The 26,820-nt window shown below is 40.3% G+C and overlaps 2 protein-coding genes across 2 annotated transcripts; one reads left to right on the top strand and one right to left on the bottom strand.

Annotated features, from left to right (window-relative positions):
- Positions 1-1,023: 1,023 nt before the first annotated feature.
- lrrc8ab (leucine rich repeat containing 8 VRAC subunit Ab) lies at positions 1,024-14,122 on the bottom strand. Its single transcript, XM_054772554.1, has 4 exons — positions 13,973-14,122; positions 13,398-13,517; positions 6,605-8,723; positions 1,024-2,971 (listed from the first exon to the last, which is right to left on the bottom strand). Exons 3-4 carry the CDS (start codon positions 8,714-8,716, stop codon positions 2,696-2,698), a joined length of 2,388 nt encoding a protein of 795 aa, XP_054628529.1. The 5' UTR covers positions 8,717-8,723; positions 13,398-13,517; positions 13,973-14,122; the 3' UTR covers positions 1,024-2,695.
- Positions 14,123-14,128: 6 nt separating this feature from the next.
- hscb (HscB mitochondrial iron-sulfur cluster cochaperone) lies at positions 14,129-22,696 on the top strand. The gene is made up of 6 exons (XM_054772555.1): positions 14,129-14,603; positions 14,698-14,794; positions 19,403-19,492; positions 19,591-19,735; positions 20,444-20,491; positions 20,650-22,696. Exons 1-6 carry the CDS (start codon positions 14,236-14,238, stop codon positions 20,742-20,744), a joined length of 843 nt encoding a protein of 280 aa, XP_054628530.1. The 5' UTR covers positions 14,129-14,235; the 3' UTR covers positions 20,745-22,696.
- The last annotated feature ends 4,124 nt before the right edge of the window (positions 22,697-26,820 follow it).

Raw genomic sequence — 26,820 nt, 5'->3', positions numbered from 1 at the left:
ATGACGTCATGCTGGTATTATTACAGGGGACAACACCGGAACGGCTGAGAAATTATGCAAAAATCAAAACACACACACACAACACACATTGTTAAACACTCATATTTTACTCACACACATACACTTCCTCTGTGCTAATCACAAGTATATACTTTCTCAACAACGACGACGTCAAACACAAAAACAAATCTAACCAGCAGTCAAAAAGTTGCAGGTCTACTAAAGAGACCTACAACAATTACACTAAGAAAAAGAAAGGCGATTGAGTTCTTATTGGATTCCTGAGTAGTGTCACAAACGTTAAAAAATGAAAAAAAGATAAGAAAACATTAGAAAACAGCGAATTACTAAGAAAAACCGGAGGAAAACACTATAATGTAGAAACGTTAAGAATAAAAAAATATTTAAAAAAAAATGAGAAGTGAAATTGGCAATTATATTACATAACGTTTTATCGCAGTATATTGTTTTAATGAAGAATTTTAAATAAGATACAAGATCAAGGTAGCAAGCAAGCAAGGTGTCTTGCAGCCAACTAATCGTGTGCAAATTAAGGGAATCCAAGCATTTTATTTCATCTCTTTTTTTGTGTACACTTTATTGGAACAGTGTATTGAAGAACGTCTGGCAAAAGGTCAAATACTCCCGTCTCATCATTCATCAAACCATTGTTGGTATTAGCGAACAGACATTTTTGATTGGTTAAGCAAGTCTTGAGTTGGTTGAGTTGAAGTGATTTTTTTTCCTATTGCCCAAGTGTAACACCATTTTATTTAAAGTGAGTGTGAGCAAGACAACACCCAACATTATAAATGTACTTGACTACTGCCCTTTATGTTACTATACTTATAAAACAAATACCATAGTTGACATTTTAGTTGGAGACTTGTGCTGCAATCCTGTCACTGCATGTTGCTCATCCTGATTTTAATCGCACAGGAAAAGTTTACCCAGGGAAAAAAATATACAAAAATGAAAATTCTGCATGACTTGAGATGCAACACATGGAAACAGAAGATGGAATAATCCAAGTCATCTTTTTTTAAATATTATTGCTTAATTTCATTTTACTCTTTTATTAATTAAAGTCATTAGACAAGTGTCTGATTTTTTATTTATACAAAATTTGAACTCCATTAAATTTTTCATTTCATAGCCCATTCTCTCTCATTACCAAAAATTATTACATTAACAAATACCTAAACATACTCTTTTCTGAGTAATAACAGCTCTAAAGTTTCTATTTAACAATCAAAGGAACACACCAACAAAAGCTCTCATTCACCAATCACATCTTTCCAGTTAGCTCGAATTGATTGATCGATGTTGTACAAAAAAAACAAAAACAAATACACACTCTGCTCTGTTTCAGCCATGATTATTTGGGGCCAAGTAGTCTTCCACATAAGCTTCAATAGGTGGCCAAATGTACAAAGTATCAGACACCACAGTCAAAAATTCAAACAGCAACAGTACATATATCAAAACAGTGACCTGTAGTTAAGGCAAACTGGCCAAATATTAACATACCTACTCATCTTTTTATTTTTTTGGTCACTTGTAGATGAATCTGTGGTATGATCACTTTTTAACGCCTACGCTGTTTAAAAACAAATCCACTTCTTGCGCTCACACTAACTGCGTTTCAGGTGAACGTCTACTATGACACGACTTTTTCCCCTCACAAAAATGTGTTCATTTGGGTGTTCTGGCTTGCCCTGTGTTACATATTTTTTAAAGTGGACATTCCACTCCACTTTGTCAAACTCTTCTGCCAGGAATTAAACCATGCCCCTACCCATTACTGCACAAAGACTCCTTCAGAGGACTTGTCATCATGCACTCACACACATTTTCTTATATATTAATTACTTTGGATGATACTTTTCACATTTTTTCGAAATTATTTTAAGCTTACAGGTCCTCAGAGAGGGAAGTAACTAATAGCGTTGTCAATGGGAACACAAACAACTACATTTTACACAGGTGACATGGAGTTGACACAAGACGGTATTTTGACTGTCAACTTAAATGATTGTCAATATGACTGTGTACACTTGTAAGTATATTCAACATATAACATGATATAATGAGCTTAATGTTCAAATATTGTGATCTGCTTGATAATGTCCTTAAAATTATCCACGCTTTGTCCATCATGTTTTTAAGTCCACTGCATACAATGACGCATTACGAAATAACTATAATAAAAAGACCATGCAGAGTCATATTGGCATCTCATTGATTCCCTGACATAATACTTCAAAGAATACAGAAGAACGTCCCATTTTAGTGCTTTTGAATGATAAAAACTGCTCTTTTTATCTTTTGTCTGTTGGCCTATCATGTTGCATACTTACTTAAATTGTCCATCATTGAGATGCATAACATGTAAACAAACATCACAATGGCACCGCTTGTCCAATTTCCCTTTGGGATTATTAGTGTTATCTTATTATTGCTAAAAAGCCTCACTAGTGAGTCTGTGTCCAACCTTAAAAAAAAAAAAAAAAAACAATGGGGAAGCTATGAGCTAGTAAAAACAAAACTGTGCCAAACTGGGGAACCTTTCCCCGGCCTTACTGGCACAACATGACACCGTCCCATCTCAGCGCATGAGGGGGTTGCGGGTGGTTCCTCCTTCCTTCTATGACAGGTCTCAAGTTAGCGAGTATTGATTAACTCACAGCTGGTTTCAAATCTGTTCTTTGTCCGTTCTCCACAACTGTTCTTTGACCTCAGTGGGCAGCGTGTTAAAGACGTCCTCCTCCACAACGAGACCAGTTCTCTTAAGTTGCCGACACTCGGCCAGCTCCACGGGCAGACACTCAAGACGGTTGCCTCTCAGCTCGAGTTGCGTCAGCCCGGTCAGCTCCCCAAAGCGTGATGGCAGAGACTGCAAGCAGTTGTTTCCCAGGTTCAATGTGCGCAGTTTCTTGCACTGGAACAACTCATTGGGCAGGCTCTCAATCTTCATTTCAAAGTGGTTGAACGGGGAATGGGGGTGTGGGGAGGAGGAACAATGAGAAAGATTACATGAGTAAAAATGTACCACCATAATGTATTCAACTGGACATCATAAAATTGTTGATGAGGAAAGTAACTTGTTAAACAGAGCAATCACCTTACAATAATGAAATATTAACGCCTATCATGCATTTGGAATATTAGAAAAAATTGGAAATTTGCTTCCTCCCTCGACCAAACTTACTAAAACACAACAATACAGTACCTTTTCCCTTAAAAATCCACAAAAAGAGGGGTCGTCCTATATTCCGGGCCTAAAATTTTTTGCATGTAAATCAACAGGTAGCACCCAACAACCCAAGCAAGTAAGAGCTTTTCTGCCTGTCACTCACTGTTTCCCATCCATTCATTTGTGGCGGCCTGCCACGAATAAAGAGATACAGATAGATTCGGTGCTACATGTTCGCCGTAGCTCACAAACACATTATAATGGGACTGTCTGTGTAGCTTGTTGTTACAACTACAGTATGTACAAGCGATAGCATTGTAACTGTTTTTTAACACACCACATAAGCGCATATCACAACTGACTTGGTCGCGCATTATTATGGCCACCTCATGGCCAATTATGCAAGTTGAGTAGGATAATGTCAGACTGCCCTCCCCCCTCACGACCCACCACCACAGATAGATTGTAGTCCTGTGGAAAACACTGCACACACCAGTGACCTGGAGAGATGTAGCCAGGACACACAGACCCGCTACTGTATATACGTATGTCTTATGTTTGGGTCAATATGGTACACTATGTATTGTTATAATCAGCATATACTGTATATAAACTATTGAGAAAGACCACAACAGTTTGCCAAGATATTACGTGCCTACTTGATAATGGTGATAACGGCTTGATAATGGTTTTGCTGCCACCTTTATTGCCATCCATCCAGGGTCACGGGGGTATGCTGGAGCCTATTCCAGATTACTTTTGGGCGAAAGGCGGGGTACACCCTGGACTGGTCACCTTCACCGCATATGTGGTAAATATATTAATATTAACACTACATTTTTGCTGTGACAGATTAATACTTGTTAATCGAGGGAAAGGCTTCTTGAGACGTCATCTGTACTTCTGTGAAGAAAGTGTCGAACGTTTCGCTCCTCATCCGAAGAGCTTCGTCAGCAAACTAATAAGTGCTGGTAGCTTAGGCCTTAAATACAGTAAGAGAGGGCGGAATTGGTGTGCCAACACCCTCCTCCTATGGTTCCTTACACTAAGACTGGGCGGAGTAATCCTGCCATTAACACCTCCGAACAAGGGGAAGAGTAGCTCCCTGTAGTTGGGTATGAACGACTCTGATACTGGCTCGTTAGCATCTATTGTTCTGGCTCGGCCCTGGCTTCACCTCATTTGTAAGACTAAGAGCTGTGGGTTTTGGTCTCAGTAACCTGCTGAACACAGGGTCCAAATTAAACCTCAAACCACCATTCCGATTCAATGATGGGTTCTGTTGTTTGACAAAAATAGCTTCCTTTACTCCTCTTTCAAACCATCTGTTTTCTTTGGCCAAAATCTTTACCTCGCTGTCCTCAAAAGAGTGATTGGTTGCTTTAAGGTTTGAGGTTTAATTTGGACCCTGTGTTCAGCAGGTTACTGAGACCAAAACCCACAGCTCTTAGTCTTGCAAATGAGGTAGAGCCAGGGCCAAGCCAGAACAATAGATGCTAACGAGCCAGTATCAGAGTCGTTCATACCCAACTACAGGGAGCTACTCTTCCCTTTGTTCGGAGGTGCTAATGGCAGGATTACTCCGCCCAGTCTTAGTGTAAGGAACCATAGGAGGAGGGTGTTGGCACACCAATTCCGCCCTCTCTTACTGTATTTAAGGCCTAGGCTACCAGCACTTGTTAGTTCGCTGACGAAGCTCTTTGGATGAGGAGCGAAACGTTCGACACTTTCTTCACAGAAGTACAGATGACGTCTCAAGAAGCCTTTCCCTCGATGGACAACTCCTGTACGACTGAGAGCCTACACAGACGCAAATACTTGTTAATCCAATTCACTCATCTATGTAATCCAAGGAGCCATGTTTTCATAAATTGGTACAGTTCAGTTCGGCTTGGCTCACTTTTGTATGGTACAGATGGGTAACTCTTTTACGTTTGAAAAAAAACTGGTCTTTATCCGAAACTTTTATCAAACTATTGCACTGGCACAGATACAGCCTTTTTTTTTAGATGCAAATTATATTTAAAACATTTTCCACTGACATTTTCCACAATGGACTGGCCTCACAGTTCATCATGGATCTCATCCAAATTTCCACTCCAGCATGCTCAATGAGGAAAGACAGAGAGAAAGGAGAGATATTCTCCATACACTAAATGATAGCAGCTCAATTGTGCAGGGATGATGTTTGTGGTGGAGCCCATCAGGGATGAGCTTACTAGGCCCACCCAGCGCAGTAAAGCTATACCACCTGAGATGAAAGCCATCACAACATTGCGATACCTGGCCACAGGTAAAATGCAACAATGCAGCAGTAATGACTTGGGTCTTTTACAACCTTCTGACAGCAGAGTAACCAGTCAGACCAATAAGGTACTTTCACAGCCTCATATCGATGCGCAATCGTTGCAGGCCAACAAACGGGCATTCGTGGGCATAGTGGGTTTCCCTGGTATTGTTGGTGCTATTGATGGGACTCACGTCCGCATAACTGCACCATCTCAGGACGAGGCAGTTTTTGTAAACAGTAAAATTATCAGCAAGGACAGTAAACATAACAATAAGCATACCAATATATAAGGTATGTTCAAACATTTTGAACCTGAGTCATAATTAATTTAATTTTGCTGAGGTTCATCATCATGACATGAAATTAATTTCACGATTATACGTTTCTCAATACAGACCAAATTATATGATCGGTTGATTTTACTGTCCATACATTACGAGGAGCGCATTTTTTTTTCTATCTTTTTTAAAAAAAATCTTTCCCCTTTTTTGTAACAATCGATCACAGCTCTTAGTCTGCGTGATACCTAGCAACAGGGTCAACCATACCTCCTCACTGTAAAAGTTTCTGTCCCCGCCTTACTCAGAGTTGCGCTCAGGAACGTCCTTAATCACTCTTAAGCTAAGATTCCTTGCTAGGAATTTTTACGCTAAGTTAAGGAGGTCTCTTAAAGGACTCTGGGATGCTTTGAGAATACGGGCCCAGGTCTTTTTCTGTGGTCGGCCCCAAGCTGTGGAATGCTCTGTCCACTCATGTCAAAACGGCCCACACAGTTAAATGCTTTAAGTCTTGTCTTAAAACCCACTTTTATTCCGTGGCTTATAACTCAGTGTCAGTGGTGTGCTCCTCTATGTCTTTTATTGTTTTCTTTTCTTTTCTTAATTTGTTTTTACTTATTTTGGTGTGCTTCGTCCCTTTCCAATTTTCCAATCATACACCCCAACACAGAAGTGACAATTCTCCATCGACCATTCAACAAACGGCAGTCCGTCTAGCTATAGGGTTCAGGTCAGATATTTTACAATCTAAATGACAAAAAAGATGTACCATATGGAACTGAACTGAATGGCTTGGTGCAAACTGGTTTTAAATAGGACAGTAACGGGTCAGTTACTCACTCTATTGGCGGTCACTGCAAGGTACTGAAGGTTCTGCAGGGAGCCAATGTCAGCCGGGATAATGGTTAAGTTGTTATGGCTCAGGTCCAGGAAGCGAAGCTTGCGGCAATAAAACAACTGTCCGGGAATCTTCTCAATTTTGTTTCTGTTCAGGTACAGTTTCTCCAAGTTGATCAGCGTGCCGATCTGAATGGGAATGTAGGCGATCTGATTATACCAGAGTTTAAGGCAGACGAGCCTGTGAAGGTGCTGGAAACTGATGATCTCCTCGATGGTCTTTAGGTTGTTGTCCTTCAAGTCGATCTCCTGCAAGTTGTGCAGGCTGAAGATGGAGTGCGGTATGCGCTCGAGATCGCAGCGAATCAGCTCCAGTTCAGTCAGATTGACCATTTTCTTTAGGCTGTTGAGCACCATGAGCTTGGTACCTTCATTGTTGATGGACAGCTTCTGGAGATGCATGCCAACGTCAGTCACCACCTGAGGGAGCTTGGTGAGATTGCTCTTTAGACGAAGAACCTTGAGCCTCTTGAGTTCCCGCAGCCCGTCGATGACAATGAAGCGGTTGTTCTCAGCGCTCAGATTCCCGGTTAGATGGAGCTCACTAAGATTCTTCAAACTGTAAATCCACAAAGGAATCTCTTTGATGTCTGTGAATTTGATGTGAAGTGACTTCAAATTCTCTCTCAAGAAAGCCAATGCTGGAGCCTCAATCTTAGCCGGGGTGTGGTAAAGCCACATCTCTCGCAGGTTGACGAGCTGAGCAATGATCGGTGGGATGGTCACATCCGGTATAAGCTCCAGTTTGAGAACCTCCAGCTCCATCAGATCAAATACTGTGTCCGGAATGCCGCTCAGCATGAACAGGTGCAGCTCCAGCTTCTCCTGTGAGTTCTTGGTTATCCTCTGCCTGAGCTTATCTAGAGTCCACTCGTTGTTGAGGTTGAGCTGCCTCAGTTTATTTTCACTTACCTCCGAAAGGAACACGGCAAAGCGCTTGGAGTAAAGAGGATCATACTGATCTATCATGTGCAACATGAACGCAAAGTCATTCTTAACATCGGGTATGTCGCTGTAGCTGCTCTCTTCGCGTATCGACTCAAAGGAATACTTCTTGAGAGAGCGTCGCAGCATCCAGCACAGAGTGTACATGCAGATCAATCCATAAACCACCACCAAGCTGATGTAAAAACAGGCCAAGATTTTAAAAAGTGTAGCCAATGGATGAGCACAGCGATAAACACTGTAACCTGTCAGACTCTCTATATCAACATTACAGTCGACGCTGAACTTGATGTCGTTCACATAATACCCTGTATAGCAAATGATCAAAATGAATTTGATGACCTTGATAATAGTCTGGCGGATGTACAGTCTGTACACGATGTCTCCTTCTTCCACGTGTATTCTGAACTTTTTCACCTTTTCAAAGAGCGCTTTTGCCTGTTCACCTTCTTTCTTGTCCAAAACTCCTGTTTCTGTTCGATCCACAATTCCCTGCTCAAGGCGTGTCTTTGTCCTCTGGAGCATAGGAACACTCGCTTCCACATCTTCACTGATGACGGACTCCTTGTGCTCCATCGAGCCGTTCATTTTCATTGGCTTCGGATCACTCTCTTCAACTACCGTCTCTGACAGAGCCCTAGTGGTCCATGGTGAGTCAAAGCACTTCAGTAAGATGGACACAAAGTGCTCTAGTTTGGAGCTCGTCCGAGGAAACTTGAACCAAAAGTTGCTACAGGCTAGGAAAATAAGTGTGTGCAGTAACACCAGGTAGGGGAAATACTTGGCAAACCAGTGCAACCTAGTCTCGTAGCACACAGCGTCTACATAGTTGTACTGGTGGCGGTCCAAATCATACTGGATTCCTTTGGGCTCCCATGAAAAAGATGTGGTAAATGTGGAATTTAAGTTCTTCTTGCAAGTTTGATCCACCACCCATTTGCAGGGCAAGCAGATCATCTTGTCTTGGGTGACTTGCAGGGTCCCCCCAAACACAGAGATCATGAGCATTACGATGGAGATGTAATCGGTGAACACGTCCCACCATGGTTTCAAGATACGGTAGGCTGGCTGTGTGTCCACAAAGTACCGCAGTTCAGTGATGGGGATCATGGTTTATCTGAGAGAAAAAGCACAAATTTCAGTACAGTGACATGCAAAATCCACCTGACTGCTAATTCAGTATCTGCCACTACACAGCTTTTACATAGCTCTTACAAAGTAATGCATCACACCAAACTAATAAACATCTGAACACACCAGATGGTTAATTTGAAGAATGTATGAAGGATGAGTATTGAAACTCAGATTCTAGCTTTTTCTGTGTTAATTCATAGACTTAATGGCCAAGATGCTATTGTTTTAACAGGTCCAATTAATCTCTGAAATGTGGTGCCATAACGGCTTTCCAGCCTAAAATCATCAGTCAATTCAATATGAAGTGTAATTTTCTGTGTCTTCGTTGAGTCTTCAGTCAAACAGATTTGTATAATACGGGTTTTCTCTATGAAAAATATCCGAGTTTGACATCTATCAATTGTTGTGTTGATGCAGATGAACAACAGAGACACTACAGCACTACCAGAAATGAAATTTCCTTGATCGAGTAAGGGGGAAATCGGTTTTAAAGTACTACTTTTAAGGGGGAAGGCAAACTCCTTTTTCCAAGCCAGTGTCGTATTGAGCAGGATAATCTTTACATCATAGCAAAATGTACTCATAAATGAAATGGATAGTGGAAAATGCATTACAATCCATCCATCCATTTTCTATGCCGCTTGTCCTCACTCGGGTTGCGGAGGTATGCTGGAGCCTATCCCAGCTGACTTTGGGTGAGAGGCGGGGTACACCCTGGACTGGCTGCCAGCCAATGGCAGAGCACATATAGACAAACAACCATTCACACTCACATTCATACCTAGGGACAGTTTAGAGTATTACAATGTACCTCAAAATTCAAATGCCCCAAGTGTGCACTTTAAAATTCAGATTAGGGATGTCGGCTGCCGATCCGCTGCTTTTGAAGTTCGGATAATATCGGCTTCTGCCACGAGATCGGGCCGATCCGGTTGTCATATAACATTCATAACTCTGGGCCACACTCCAACATGGTAGACGCAGCACTGTGCCTCAAAGTTGGTTGTCACTCGACTCCCGCCACCCGGAAAAAGAAGAAAACTCAACACCACCATGCAGACAAGTCTGCAGTGTACCGTGGTGAAGTTAGTTTCACATTGGACGTTGGATATTAGGCTCCGTAGCTACAGCGGTAGTTCCCCCTCACTGTCCCCAAACTGCTGTGTACAGAGAGCTTACACAGGAAGTCAAACACTATTAAACATGTCGAAACAGCGGAGAAAAACCTTGGAAACTCCTCTGTTACGGAGCGTGAATGGAAGCTAGCGGGGTTAGCTTAGTTTAGCAGAGCTTGCTTGTGCAGGTCTGTGTGTGTATGTGTGTGTGTGTGTGTGTGTGTGTGTGTGTGTACGACTCAGGCTGGATGGATTTTCACCGTGTTTTTTTTTTTTTTTTACCACTTTAATGTTACATTTTATAATGCAAGGACCATTTTACAATGCCCACTGACGACGTGCAGGTTCTGAGTGAAAAAAGACGAGAGGCACTTTTATTCTTGCACCCAGCGCCTCTCAACCGTCAATTGCCAATCTCAACACACACAACACACTTCCGGCCTTCAAAATAAGAGCGCTTTTTGTCACATTTGTCTAATTGTGTTAACAAAATAAGGGCAAATGATGTATTGCATCAATAAATGTAAGGATTGTTGCATTTAATTAATGGACATTTTATTCACTAACCAAAATAGCACACACTCTATGCTAGTAAAATAAGTGGAAAAGGTAAAAAACTGAATTCTAAAAAATTTAAAAGGAAAAAACGGAATTTGGGAAAAAAAAAAATAAAAACAGAATTTGGGGAAAAAATAAAACAGATTTCATAGGGCTCTAAGCTGGCGCTTATTTGGATGAAAGTATTTTTTTATGAGGTTTATGAGTTTTTTATGACGTGATGTTTTAATTTAATTAAAATGTTTTTAAAACTGTGTGTTTAGCCTTCAATACAGACAATGTAAACCATATCATTTGTATCTGGTAGTGGTAATACGACCCCTGGCAAAAATTATGGAATCACCAGTCTTGGAGGATGTTCATTCAGTTGTTTAAATTTGTAGAAAAAAAGCTGATCACAGACATGACACAAAACTAAAGTCATTTCAAATGGCAACTTTCTGGCTTTAAGAAACACTAAAAGAAATCAAGAAGAAAAGGTGTGGTAGTCAGTAACAGTTACTTTTTTAGACCAATCAGAGGGAAAAAATTATGGAATCACTCAATTCTGAGGAAAAAATTATGGAATCACCCTGTAAATTTCCATTCCCAAAACTGATATCTGCATCAGATTAGATCTGCTTGTTAGTCTGCAGTTAAACAGGAGTGATCACACCTTGGAGAGCTGTTGCACCAAGTAGACTGACATGAATCATGGCTCCAACACAAGAGATGTCAATTGAAACAAAGGAGAGGATTATCAAACTTCTTAAAGAAGGTAAATCATCACGCAATGTTGCAAAAGTTGTTGGTTGTTCACAGTCAGCTGTGTCTAAAATCTGGACCAAGTACAAACAACATGGGAAGGTTGTTAAAGGCAAGCATACTGGTAGACCAAGGAAGACATCAAAGCGTCAAGACAGAAAACTTAAAGCAATATGTCCTGAAAACAGAAAATGCACAGCAAAACAAATGAGGAACAAATGGGAGGAAACTGGAGTCAACGTCTGTGACCGAACTGTAAGAAACCGCCTAAAGGAAATGGGATTTACATACAGGAAAGCTAAACGAAAGCCATCATTAACACCTAAACAGAAAATAACAAGGTTGCAATGGGCTAAGAAAAAGCAATCGTGGATTGTGGATGACTGGATGAAAGTCATATTCAGTGATGAATCGCGAATCTGCATTGGGCAAGGTGATGATGCTGGAACTTTTGTTTGGTGCCGTTCCAATGAGATTTATGAAGACGACTGCCTGAAGAAAACATGCACATTTCCACAGTCATTGATGATATGGGGCTGCATGTCAGGTAAAGGCACTGGGGAGATGGCTGTCATTACATCTTCAATAAATGCACAAGTTTACGTTGACATTTTGGACACTTTTCTTATCCCATCAATTGAAAGGGCGTTTGGGGATGATGAAATCATTTTTCAGGATGATAATGCATCTTGCCATAGAGCAAAAACTGTGAAAACATTCCTTGAAGAAAGACACATAAGGTCAATGTCATGGCCTGCAAATAGTCCGGATCTCAATCCAATTGAAAATCTGTGGTGGAAGTTGAAGAAAATGGTCCAACCTGCAAAGCTGATCTGGCAAAAGCAATCAGAGAAAGTTGGAGCCAGATTGATGAAGAGTACTGTTTGTCACTCATTAAGTCCATGCCTCTGAGACTGCGAGCTGTTATAAAAGCCAGAGGTGGTGCAACAAAGTACTAGTGGTGTGTTTGAAGTATTCTTTTGTTGTTGTTTTCATGATTCCATAATTTTTTCCTCAGAATTGAGTGATTCCATAATTTTTTCCCTCTGATTGGTCTAAAAAAGTAACTGTTACTGACTACCACACCTTTTTTTCTTGATCTCTTTTAGTGTTTCTTAAAGCCAGAAAGTTGCCATTTGAAATGACTTTAGTTTTGTGTCATGTCTGTGATCTGCTTTTTTTCTACAAAATTAAACAACTGAATGAACATCCTCCGAGACTGGTGATTCCATAATTTTTGCCAGGCGTTGTATGAATAATGTACTTAGATAAGTTATACATACACACACGCCGGGAATGCTTTAGAATTTTAGCAATCATTCAGTTTTTTTGTTCCCAAAGGAATGGGCATTTGACTTAAAATGACGTGATTGATGGATGCATAAAGTTATCATAACTGACATAACATTGTTCTTATATCGTAAACTAGTTGAGACTGAGACATCAGTGTCTCTACTCATGGCTGCCCAGTAGCGCCCCCCCCACACACACACACACAAATGCTTCAGGATGTGATTAATCAACAGTCAATTGTTCCACTCATAAGGATCAATTATACATTATAATACCTATAACTAGTTCCTATACATGCCTGAATCCTTGCACCTACACCTAACACACACGTGAATGCTGTAACATTAACATTTGGACTGAAATTCACAAAATTGAAATCAGAAAATGGATTCTACTTACACATCTTTTGTCGATTTTGTGCATCAACGCCAGATTAAACCGTTTGAACCAACTTCTATCCTCGTGTGTGTGCGGCACGCCCAGCATGCAAGCTCGAGAAGGGACTCTTCTAAAGATGATGTTCCGTTTTGGCAAGTTTAACCCAAACAACGCGACGGCCAGACGAGCCACCTTGCTCGCGAGCCCTCTATTCTTAGCCATTTCCGTTAATAATACCCAGAGTATTGTCTGTGGGGGCCTTGAGAAGCGCCTCCCTCGACCTTCAGGAGAAGATCCTGTTTACTTTATAGAAAGTACTGTCTCCAACGAGTTGTCTCTCAGGAATACTCTACTGTCACCTTTTCCCTCACCTCCTCAACACACCTACCCTTAGACAATAAGAGTCAGGCGCCGGCATTCATCACAGCATGTACTTTGTTAGGAAACTAAAACGGGGACGCCAAGTCTGCTCCGGGGGCCAGCCAAGCAGATTTGTACTGGCACAACTTCAGACCACCGTCACATTGCGGTGTCATAAAAATCATGAGCTTGTAGATAACAGAACTCACCAGTTTCACAGTGTTATCTGGGCTCTAGTGCTTGTTGCTGTTGCTGGTGGACAAGCCACTTTCTGTGCGTCCATGAGTGCTCATGGACCATCGCCCCTCTCATTGCCATGAGGTTGAAAGCTGGGAAAGAAACAGCGATTTTACTTATATGACATTAATTGACGCATGCTATTCAATGAAGATAAAGTAAAAATAATTCAAGTTTAACATGTAATATGTGAGGCAGCATGTGACTGAACCTCTTAACTAGGAGTGCGTGACGAGAAGGACAATCCATCCAACATCGCTCGGTAACTATTAGCATGGAAGGTTTAACGAAACAAATTATAATCCATTAATTCCAAATCAATATTTATATGAATATAAATAGCCATACAAAGTCTCACGAAGTATACATATAACAAAACTACTGTCCACACACTCATTAGAATATCTTTAGCCTGGGTGGTCTTAGCTAGTGAGCTAACAAGCTACATGTTTACCACCCGGCTCTTTGTGTCATCTGGACTTGCATCCTAGCTCCCGGTTAATCATGATGACAAGACGTGTGAAAACTCCTCGAGTTGTAGACTTACTGTTTTTGAATGCGTGTATTTAAATCCAGCGACACAGGAAGCATATAGTTGCCTATTAGTTGCGTTCTGCTGTCGCTAGCGGCTAATGGCAATAGCCGCTGTTTTCCCAATCTCAGCACCTTCGAGATAGTTCTGTCTCGTTGCCGCTAGATGGCACTGGCAGGTGTATTAAACGTAGAAGAAGAAGCTACTTCCTAGTGATGCTGTATGTACTGTTTTGATCGGAAAACAGCTTCAAGACGCGTGTTTTTTTAATTTCTGAAATGGTGTCATTTAACTTTTTGCGAACAGTGGGCTCCTACGGTAAATTGGCGAACACAAGATGGATCATGACAAGTCGTTTTCCCGGTTTCAAAGCTGTTACATGTTCCGCCCTCTGTATGGCTATGAGCTCAGCCACGAAGGACACATGGCTCAACAAGACGAAGTTTTCACTCTCTGGAATGGAAACAGAGCGGATTTGCTTCTTCAATAAAGTCACATCATTTAGAAGTTACTGCACGGAGACATTTAAACTGAACTGCTGGAGATGTAAACGACCTCTTGACAAATCTCCTGTATTCTTCTGCTCGTCATGTAATGTAGTCCAACCGCCTGATGAAGCCGCATCCTTTTTCAAGATCATGGCCTGGTGAGCATCTTTCCACCTTCATCACATACATGACATATCATCTCGATACTATTGCAAGCAAATAGCAAAATAGTAACGTTTTCCTTCTTTTTAGTGACTTCACATTTGCACTGGACATTAAAACACTGCAGAAAAGATACTTGCAGCTCCAACGCTCCCTGCATCCAGACAACTTCAGCCAGAAATCTGTGGTAGGCGTATGACTGCTTAAAAGGACGAGATGAGCCCAGGAGCATATTGTTTCTTTATGTAATTGACATGGAAACGTATGCGTTTGATATTTATGGATTTTATTTGATGCCTCGCTGGACACTTACCACACAAAAATTCAAAGTGAGGCTAGCAATGAAGTTTGTGTGATTATTGTTGTTTATAGTGAAATTCAATACGCTATCCAATTACAAAGATAGCAATGCTGCGTTTTGATTGACACCGTCAGAGGTGTATATTCCTAATAAACATATTTAACAATATGTTTATTACTGGAGTTACAGTTGGCAGTGATGTACTGCTTTACTGCTCTACATCAAATTGAGAGTTGGTATTATTTTACCTGTCACAGGTGTCTAAATGTAGTAATAATCATTCAAAACTGTGCATTGCTATATTTTTAAAGTACAAAGTTTTGATACATGTCTTGTACTGGATGTTATTCCATTTGTACAAGTGTACCTAATGTTGTGTGAACAACAAGCTACGGATAGCGCTATTGCTATGAATTATGACCAGTTCAATGACATCAACTTAAATCAACAAAGCAAAAACAGTGATGACAATAATTATAATAATAATAATACAGTATTATAATAAGTAAGTTTAAGATTTATATCTTCTTGTCACGTCCTGTCACGGTGGATGCAGCAAGCACACAAACGTGACACAGGAGGAGGAGGACTGTAGCTCATTTTTCCCTTTTTCTCATAGGCCTAATCCCTAAACACTCGGCCTGTAATAAAGGGACTGTATGCAGCTGGGTTCCTCCAGCTGCCTAGAGGGCACCAACATTCAAATGTACTGCAAGCATTATATCCGCCTCTCTGAGACTGCCTTTGTGTGTCTGTGTGTGTACACGCTACTGACATCTACGTGGATACCAGACATCGGTGAGCGATAGCCATGAACAGACATTTATTGGGGCCAAATGAAAACTTATGACAATTTTTATGCAGTTTGATTTGTAATTGGGAAAAATATAGACTTTTTGTACAATCTGTTGTTTTTAACCATTTTTGGTAACATATGCTAGCTGGTTGTTGTGTTTTTTGGTTTCAAAAATGTAATTTGGAGCGAGTTGCATACAAATGAAAGCCTTTAATGAGGGAATGGTATACAGTAATCCCTCGTTTATCACGGTTAATTGGTTCCAGACCGACCGTGATAAGTTAATTACTATTCCTTCTTTAAAAATGGAACATTTTCATAGTTAGACCATGAAAAAACCTGTTTACGGCCTTCTAAATATGTGTTTTAATATTATTAGAACCCTCTGGACATGAAATAACACCCATATAGCCACCTTTAATCTCATATTACCCAATATAGTAGCTATATCAGAGAAAATAATTCATTTAAGACATAGATAAAACTTGTGCGTGTGTTGCAATAAATGTGTTTTGGACGTGTGGACAGGAAGCGACGTTGGGGGTTTAGAATTGAGTTTTTGCTGGATTACAGCCAAAACAGTAGCTTGTGTTGTTATTACTATGATTATTATGTTATTATTATTGTGCCTGTTATGAGATAATTCAAATGCAATAAAAGCCTGTTGTTCTGGCGGTCAGGCGCATGTATTTTTCATCTACTGACCAGTGTAGAATACTGCAAATCACACAATAATTACCTAATATTATTATTATATTATATTATTGCTGTTTTGTAGTTAACTGTGGCCTATTATTAGTCAAAAAATATTGAAAGACAAGTTATATGTAGTATTCTGGTCACTAGGCATCAGTAATGTTATGAGACATGACGTTAGATTACATTACCTTTCACACTGCATGGCTGAGATCAAGTGAAAAAAAACTTCTTCTCTCATTCTGTGTGGAAGTGGTAAGTTTTTGTTTCTTTGTCCTTCTTCTCCACTATGTTTGAAACACTTTCTTAAGTTTAGAGTAAGTAAATTGGAGAGGCTAACTATTTATCCTGTGCTAGCGACGGCTGTCTCTTATGTCCCTGCAGTGATACCGTAGCCTGTGCAATGTGATGTAAACAAAGAATAATAGGAGTTTAAAAATGACTATTGGGGTGTTATTTCTAGGGATGTCACTGATAAGATAATATCGGCCCACCGGAAGCACAGGTAGCACCGACGTTAGCTAAGTTTAAGTCGTTAGCTTGTAGCGGCGCCAGCACGGTCTTGTTGTCTCTGTTGTCAGTCGACATTTTTACCCACGTCGAGGGTCACCAAATGTGGAGATGCGATTCACAACGAGACAAGAGTCGAGGTAGGTGGCACCAATCAGTTTACTCTCCACTCAACTCAACAACAAGCATCAATTCTTTAGCAATAGCTAAGTGGCTACCTCCATAGGCTACAACAACCTCATGAACCGGAAACAGAAGTACACTAGATAGATACATGGAGATGCTTGATTAATTTACAAGAGAAATGTCTAAAACAATATTGTGGGTCACTACAATGTGTTAATTGTCAATGTGATGTTACACATATCGGTATCGGTTGATATTGGAATCAGAACTTGAGAGTTGGACAATATCGGCATATTGGTTATTGACAAAAAAGCCAATATCGGACATGTCTTGCTATTTCATGTCAACAGGGCTCCAACAATGTTAAAACTGCATATTTAAAAAGTCATAAACAGCTTTTCTATGCTCTAACTGTGAAAATATTCAGTTTATTAATATTGAATCCTACTTTGCGGAAATTCACTTATCTCTGTCCAGTCTGGAACCAATGAACCGCAAACAAGGGATGACTGTACTAGTATGTGCATCTGTTGTCAGTATATCAATGGAAATATAGCACGTTCCTGTGCCAAATAGTTACCATTATTAAACCTTTATTAACTGTACATGCTCACCGTTCTGACGTCTCACATACTTTTGTGAAATCGTGTGTAACGGCAGTTTAAACTTCGAAGTTTTGTCCAATTTTGGAGGCATGTTTTTCCTGAGAATCTGACATTGGAGGTTCCATTGTAAATCTAAGCAAGTCTGTTTGAAAAGGCTCCTTGCACTTTTAGACAGTTGTGAAGGTTTTTCTTGTTTGTGATATGACTCAGAGCGTAGTTACTTATAAAAAATAATGGTAGATAAATTTGATGTGCTAAACTCATCAGTAGCACCTAATAAAGAAGTAGCAGTAACAGTGGCCTGAAAGGAAAAAGCCCAAACTGCCATTCTTACTTACAATGCAGAGACAGCTGGTGTGGATGTAAAAGCAAATCCCAATAGCAAGCTCCCAAATGTCACTGAAAGAAATACGCCTTGTCCCAGAGTCCTGAGCAGTTACAATTTTTAAATGTGTTGGTTTTTTGTTTTGTTTTTTCAGCAAAATGGTAAATAGACAACCAAATGTGCCCTTGTGGATCATTAAAGGGAAATTGCTTGAGTGTAGCAGAATAGGCATTGTGAGCAAGAGGAGGAGCAGAGGTGTGTTGCTTTGCACATCATTTATTGTCTACACTGGGACAGAAAAGCACAGTGCACACAACATAGTCCCAATCTGTAAAGAAAAGACGAGCAAACTGAAATCGTTTCTTTACGCTGAGCGTCTGTGGTATTGTTTGGGCTATTTTATTCATACGCCCCTCTGGCCATTTTTTTTAATTAGATATCTTCCAACCTCAGGGGTCCGCATCGGCATATAGAACAGGCATTACTTATACAAGGCAGCCATCTACCGCATTGGTTGTTATTACAGAAACGGCTCAACACGACTGGCCCAACGGTGAGACTATTGATTTTCACAAAGAAATGACAGACTGCATACACTTGCAAAACGCACTCACACCTGTCAACAACATATTTTCCATTCCGTCTTGTTTTAGTACCTCTGTATACCTTTCACAGTGCATTTGAAAAGAATAGCTCTACTTCACTCTCCTAATGGTTACGACTTGCTTTTATATAAACTTGGCTGGCAAATTGGAAACATTTTAGAAGTGTTTATTTTCTGTCTACAGGATTTCTACACAAGAATATTCTGCATTTTCTTTGGCTTTTTTTTGTTTTATATTGACACTGAAAAATGGTTCTATTGCCGGCAAAAAGGGGGAAAGTGAAAAAACGGGAAATGGAAATGGACACGCAATGTGTGAAAAGTGGTCTGCTTGGTAAAAAAAATACAATTAAGAATAATTGTATTGACGATAAAAAAAAAACAAAAAAAGGTAGCTGTAATGTGCCAGAATTTACCATAGTACAGTAAATACAGTGGAACATTTTTTTTTTTATTACAGTAAACATAATATGGTACAGTATTATGTGTATTAGTACTGCTGATTTTACAGTAAATGTTCAGAAAATGTTTTGGTAAAAACAAAATATTTTCTGTATCTTCTCGTTCTAAATTCACATAATTGCAATAAAAAGAAAGCGTTTTGTCATAAATTTCAAATGAAATTTACCGTACCAGGTACAACAGTGGTTTTGCCATAAAAGAACACAATGCTGAAATTAGAACAAGTTGGAAATTGATCAGCATCCAAGGGTTGTGGTGGATGTGGGAGGTTCCTCTGTTCCTAAAATGCAAATATACAGACACATCATCCCTATCACTGTATATGGGAATAGTGATGGGCTAAAATTAGACTTGAAATGCTCTTTTGCAGGAAGAACAGGAGTATTCAGAACATCAGTCAGCCCTTGTCAACAAAGCCTACAAGACACTGCTGAAGCCTTTGAGTCGTGGCCTTTATATGGTGTGTTCAAACTCTTTGATCGTCTGTCTGAAAGATGTCGCCATGTTGTCATGTCACTGTCAAGTGTAAAGACACACCCTCATGGTTGTGTGTTCCAGCTGGAACTGAAGGGGATGCGTATCGACGAGGGCACAGATTCCGGGGCGGATGCTGACTTTCTGATGGAGCTGATGGAGATCAATGAAGCACTGGAAGAGGCGCGGACTCCAGAAGAAGCCGATAAGATCAGTCGAGACACAAAAGGTAAACAAATTACTCCATGTCTGCTCAGTTTATTGAGTCTCTCGCGCAGACGTGATCTTTGATCCTCAGTTAGTACTGATAATACATTATAGTTGTCTGTTACAGCAGCTCAGGCACAGACCCTGAACAGCCTCAAACAGACAAGCAGGACAATAAAACTCCAAAAAACGTCAGTGGCACCAGAAGGATGTGTTTTTCAGCCATTTGGCATCCACAGCAATGACATGCTAGAGATTATTGCTCAAACATTGTATTATGAAACTAAAATGGTGCACATTTTTAATAAGCATCACCAAGAAATGTCATACATTTCTGGTTGTATAAAAGCTGAAGAAAAAGCAAAATACACTTGTGGAGTTAATCATTTAAAGTCCTTACGGAGCTGAAATCTCACAATATTTGCTGAGTTCTGTCATGACATTCACAAGGTAAATCTCTGGATTTTTGTTGAGCATTTTTACCCAAAAAATTGTTCAAATTCCAAATTGTGTGTACCTCAACAGCATTCAACTGTGTTTTATGCATAACATGCCGCCCTCTATGGGTGTGGAATAGAAATTTGATGCATGCGCTTTTGATTTTTCTCTTCTACATCTCCTTTGTTGTACCCGCTCCATATGCAGACTTCCCTAGGTTCCCTAGAAAATAATTGGTCCATTTCATGAACATGTGCAGATGTTGAACTTGTCGCATCGTCCTCACTTTCAGGGAAACTCGCGGGTTTGACAGACAAGATAGACGCCGCCCTCCGTGCAGGTAAGACATCAAGAAGTCCTTTTGAAACCTCCTCCACATTCCTCCCACTCAGTGCGTGCTAGTTTTGTAATCTATGCTGAAGCTTTGAGTGGCTGAATGAGTCACCAGTTGAACCAACCTTTTGTGCTCTGTCTCTCTTTTCCTTTTTTTTCTGGCAGGAGAGCTCCAAGCTGCCAAATCACTGCTTGCCCAAATGAAATACTTCTCAAACATCGAGGAGAAAGTTAAGGAAAAACTTTCTGACTTTATGTAATTTCTCTCCCCTTTGTGTGGCACAATACTTTCAGCCACTTCACTGAAGCACCGCGATGGAACTGAACTGAAGCTTTAATTAAATACAGTATACTATATGTCACAACCTGCTGTGTACCTTATGTGTGATGAAATAACACAGATCTGTAATTACATCTTATTGAAATGATATTTGGAGTCTTTATTATCGACAATATTTAATGTCAGTTCCTCAGGTTTCCTTTAGGTGGAGACATTACACCTGTGCAGCCACAGTGCTCAGCATTGTACATTCTGTACAGACTTGATATGAGGCCAGTAGGAAGTCCTTTATTGCGGCAGACAACCTTTTGAATAATTCATGCAAGCTTCGTATGTGGCATTAACGCTATGATAATCAGGAAGACCTGCTGAATGACGATTACTGGATGAGCCACAGATCTGTGTGATTTCCACCGTGTGAAATGTGCATCATAATGAAAATTGATATGCTTTTGCAGAAGAATGTTCATAACCTGTAATTACTGTGCAAATTGGAGTTCAAATTGCACCAGAGTGGCTAATACAAGGGCTGTCGCCTAATCCGATAAAGAACTAGAAACATAATATCATGTGATGTGGTATTTGCCACACACCGTCCTGTGCAGCACATTTTACACGCATTTTTAGTCTGAATCATGTTAGGATGCAGCCCAGGTTGCTCTAACATTCAGCTGTAACACATCCTGACTGGATAATTAAGTTTGCAACAACATTGTCATGTGTGTCTGAAGCTGTTTGGGCTTTCTCATTGTTGGACAGCAAGATCCCTTTACACACATGGCAGGACAATGAATTTAATAGGGACTCTCCCCACCCACCGGGAGCCATTTATTATTCATGTGGTAATCAGAAGTCATCCCCGGCGTCTTTAAATTAATGAGAAAATGTGATTGACCAACACTGAGGTCGCTGCCATCTCCCAGAACTGTTTGAAAATTGAGTTTGAAAGACACGTAAGTGAAGAACTCACTCTATAGTCAGCCTGGGAAATTGACTTGGATGAAGGGCTTGGCAAAGTGACTTACACATGCATGTGATTACTATGTAACTTTGTGGCTCTGCATCAAAATGTGGCTTATTTATATTACACTATAGTACACAGGTCTGTTTGAGGATTCATCCATCCATCTTCTTCCACTTATCTGAGGTCGGGTCTCAAGAGCAGCAGCCTAACCCTCTCTGTCCAGCTCCTCCCGGCGGATCCTGAGGCGATGCCCATCCAGTTGAGAGACATAGTCTCTCCAGTGTATCCGGGGTCTTCCCCGAGGCCTCCGACCGGTCGAACATGCCCTGAACACCTCCCCAGGGAGGCGCCCGGGAGGCATCCTGACCAGATGCCCGAGCCACCTCATCTGGCTCCGCTCAATGTGGAGGAGCGGTTCTACTCCGAGTTTCTTCCAGATGGCAGTGCTTCTCACATTATCTCTAAAGGACAGATGTTTGAGGATTATTAGTATTTATTCTTTTTAAACATAAAAAATAAAAATATTTGGACATATGTTCTGTTTGTCACATCCATTGGGATTATTATTATTATTCCCATCAAGAAAAGCCTTCATTGCTTTTTCTATACTCTTCTTTATACCAAATTCTTCAAGAAGTGCCACGGTTAAAAGAAAAACAGTAAAATTCTGAAGAAATAAGTCATAGTTATGACAATAATGTGGTCATATTGCCAGAAAAGGAGTAATTTTTACAAGGAAAATGTTGCAATTTCCAAAGTGAAAATTCCCACACAAAGAGAAACACTTCAGTTGTTTTCCACAATCACAATGAAGGTCATGCAGACCTATGTTTGCCTGTATGATTTTAATATTACAACTTTAGTTATGTAAAATGAGTTTAGTGTCTTTTTTTTGGGGCAGATGGACTTTTTTGGACTTTTTTCACATTAAATGTTATTTTAATAAAATCTGCTTCTCTGTTGTTGAATAGTGACTTTTTTCATCTCAAATTGCAACTTGATTCCTCTTTGTCACCTCATAACATATTCTTGCTTTCTTAGGGCCATATGAAATCCATTTTATTTTTTCCCACATTCCATTTTCTTTCCATTCCATTCCTTTTCTTTGTTATCCTTTAATTAAATGCAAAATCCTTACATTTATTGATGCAATGCATCATTGGCCAATTTTGCTCAGTATTTCACAAATGGCTATAGCTTGACTACCTTTTTTAATGGGATGTCAACCTCTGCACACATTTGTGCAAAATCCTCAACAAACTGTAATACCTGTGCTTGTGATTATGGGAGACATATTGGGGCCTAAAGCGAACACAGCCAGGGGCCCTCTTCATATGTCCTTTGAACACACAAAGGCAGCCTCAAATGCACCTAGCAGTATACAACATTGTACTAAATAAATGTTTTCATATTTGTACAAATACATAATGTGGATGCTCATTATCTTATTGAAGTACATCCATATTGTTGTCCATTATTTCATTGCATAAATGTCAAAGGTGTCGCAGCACCAAACTCATCATCCGGTAGCAGACGGGAACTCCGCTCACAGTGCCCGGTAGTTAGACGCCGGCACGTTGACATTTTTTCCTGGTGAGCAAAAACAGAAAAGTAAAGGTAGCAGAAAACAGAACGAAGCTAAACAACAGCAGGCAAAATAAGGGTCTGAAAAACGGAACTAAGACAAAGAAATAAACTCACACAGGAAGTAATGCAGGGTGTGACACACTAATGCAATACCAATTGCATTATTAATGCAAGATATTTTTTATGACACCCTTCTTTTGTTTTTGTTTACGATGTGGCAAACAGAGCTCTTATTTTGAAGTGTGTTGTGCGTGCTGACAATGTGTATTGACAGTTAAGATGAGCTGCTTATAAAATTAATTGTGCCTCTCGTCCTTATTTCACTCAGAACTTGCATGACGTCAGCGGGCAATGTAAGACGCTCACTTACATTAACTAGCGGTAAAACACAACATGGTGTAAACACTCATACAGCCTGAGTCGTACACACACAGCTGCACTAGCATGCTTTGCTAAACTAAGCTGACCCCTGCTAGTTTCCATTCACACTCTGTAAGAGAGCGTAAGGAGTTATGACGTTTTTTTTGCCAACTTCCAGGCTGCTGTTTCAACAGTTCGGGAGGGGTCGGTTAGTGTTTGTGAGGAGATACCGCCACAATTGAGCGGTCAGCCAGGAAAATACTTCCCCACACAAAGATTCCTTCTCCTCACAATGACAGCATTTCATTCACATTACGTCAATTTCCACAACGTTTTTCCATCTGCAGCTCCATGGAAATCATAGGGCCCTACTAATTCCCCAATCTGGATGCCCAGGACCCGGAAGTCAGCTGAGGAACTTGATGCATACACTCCCTTTTACATTACATAACATCTATCTGGATAAAAAAATATATTATTATTATTATTGTAATGTTTTGACTTCTACTTGTTTGGCCCCAACACTGTAATTCTGAGAAAACTGCTGATATTGCAACATCCATGCTAATATTTTTTGTGGATGTTATTATTTACAAGCCACCAGTCACTTTTCGCTTTTGGCAAATCCATCCAACAGTGTCTGGCTATTTGTCTTCAATAAATGCTGACTGGTTTAATTTTTCGGATCAAATATGATCATATCTTGATGCTCAGCAAGTTGGATTTCCCAGATTATAAATTTATAGTCTCTCCAATCCCATTGCCTTGCAACTTTCATTTCATCTCTATTAATAAAAAAGATCAGCAACTTAGAATGAATACTGAGTAGGAACATGCATAGTGGGGTGGGGAAATGACCTTATTCAAGCTAAATGGGGCAAGGCATTACAGTATAACTTAAACAATGGCTGCACATCAATTTGTACACACTTGTAGCTTGCTGCTTAAAGTTGCTTCCAGTAGTTTCATTAATGGTGCACGTCGTAATAGCAGTGTGAACAATATGGACTTAACATATTGAGACTAATGTGTTCCTCTGCCATACAGGCTGGTCATAATAGCATTAAGCCTGCTAGTGAACCACGCAAGACAGTAGCACTGCTTCCGACACAAACCCATCGTAGTTATTCCTCATTATTTGGTTCGATGCTTAGAATTCCATTTGGACCTTTAGTGATGGATACAGCACACCCAGTGACATATCATTAAGATCATTAAGATCCTAGCCACTCAGTTGGTGTCATCAGTCCACACAGCCGCCTGCATGCTGTGTGCACTGATGTCACGGCAGGTAGTCCGGCCATTATAATCCACCATTATCGGGTTTCCCTCCCAGCTGTAATCCATGTTTTTAATGTTGCTCTCATCCCCCAAAGAAGACACGTCTTTGCCTTTCAGTCAAACCGATGCTCTACAGCGGTGAATGTTTTAACTCCTTTTGTTCGTTTGATATTGGATGTGCTTCATGCACTGTCAAATAGCAAAAGTGAAAGACTGTGAAAACGTGTCTGTTCACACAGCATCATTTTTATGACCAATGGGGATGAACACATTATTTCCTGCCAGAGATAGGAGCAGAGGGAACAGATTGGTCAGAATGGCTTACATAGCCGTCCGCGCGTAGCTTCTACTGTACATAGCCATGTTTGTTATGATATGTCTACAGAAATGGCGTCATCGGCGCCTCTGATTGGTTAAAATTTTTCCTTTGGCATGTACATTACAGGTACAAATGCCCCCAAAAAGAAAATCACATTCTGCATATTGCAAGCTGCAAGTAGTGAAATACGCAGCCGAAAACTGTAATCGCGGAGCAGAAAGAAAGTTTGGCGTGAATGAGAAACTTGTGAAGAACTGGCAAAAAGCGGGGGGTACTCTAACTGCAATGAAGAAAACAAAGCTCGATGGCCACAGCTAGAGGAACAAGTTCACAAATGGGTGCTTAAACAACATGCTGTCAACAGTGCAGTTACGTCTCCATGTCCAGGTAGGTGCCAAGGCGAGGAATGTGCGGGGTTGTTCAGGCTATAGGTAACTGTTAATATGTTACGTTGACATTCCTCCTATTCACGTTACGTAAGCAGACGCCTATTTAGCCTGTTGTTCTCCATTTTATTGTTATTACTACTGTATAACTTGCCTTTCAAGATAAAATGTCTGCTCTTGGTCTTTTTATAAAATAAATTTCCCCCCCAAAAATCTGACCTATATATGTTTTTTTCTTCTTCATTGTGCATTTTTGGCTGGTGCGACTTATAGTCCGGAAAATACGGTATGTTGCTTTTTGTGCAGCTGTACTCAGCTCTCATGAGGAGAGGCTGCTTGGAGGCACGTTAGGATGGACGCACATTTAACTTGTGGGACGTTACATGAATGCAAATTCAGCGTAAATACAAAATCATATTCTTCGTGAATCCCAAATACAAAGTCTTTCTGGCCACAAGTCGATGCGGTCAAGTCTCACCCCGAGTGGCTATGGTGTCCAAGTGGCAGACTTGGAGGCCTCTGTGTGCAAAACAAGACGAGGAAGTGAGTGTCTGCGTGGGTGACTAATCCGCTCTCTGCCAGCCAGCCAGCGCTGAAAAGCATCCATTATCATATTTATTACCCGGAGCACACACGCTTTGATGAAGCCCAGGGTTTCTTTTATTTGAATTTTTCCTGTTTTTTGTTTTGAGTATTTGGGTCATATTTAGTGGGGGTGAAATAGCCCTGTGAGCCATCATTTTCCTTTGTTGGCGTTAATATTTGAATGTGCATTTAATGTGTGCCTGGCTTGATTTTACTTGGAGGATTGGGGATTTGTCTCTGAATTGTATGACTGTATTAGACATTTTTAGTTTGTGTTGCACTTCCAGCACATTTTAAAGTCATTCACTCTTTAAATCATCACTCTCTCAATATCGGAGCATTAAGGATTACAGTCCTTCCTCCAAGTCGCACTTCTAATTTTGAGGCTTCACTCTATTGTGGGTTTTCAAAATATATTAATTAATAAATCACCACTGTTTTGTAGTTGAGTATGGCCTATTATTAGTCCAAAAATATGCCTATTTGATCACATTTTACATAATTTTGGCTTAAATTAAACATTTTCAAGCAAAAAAAATAGCAAAATTAACTAAAATACAAACACAAGGCATTC

The sequence above is a fragment of the Dunckerocampus dactyliophorus genome, chromosome 4 (genome assembly GCF_027744805.1).
Source record: "Dunckerocampus dactyliophorus isolate RoL2022-P2 chromosome 4, RoL_Ddac_1.1, whole genome shotgun sequence".
NCBI classification, from domain to species: Eukaryota; Metazoa; Chordata; class Actinopteri; order Syngnathiformes; family Syngnathidae; genus Dunckerocampus; species Dunckerocampus dactyliophorus.
This window is presented reverse-complemented; position numbering and strand designations above follow the sequence as displayed.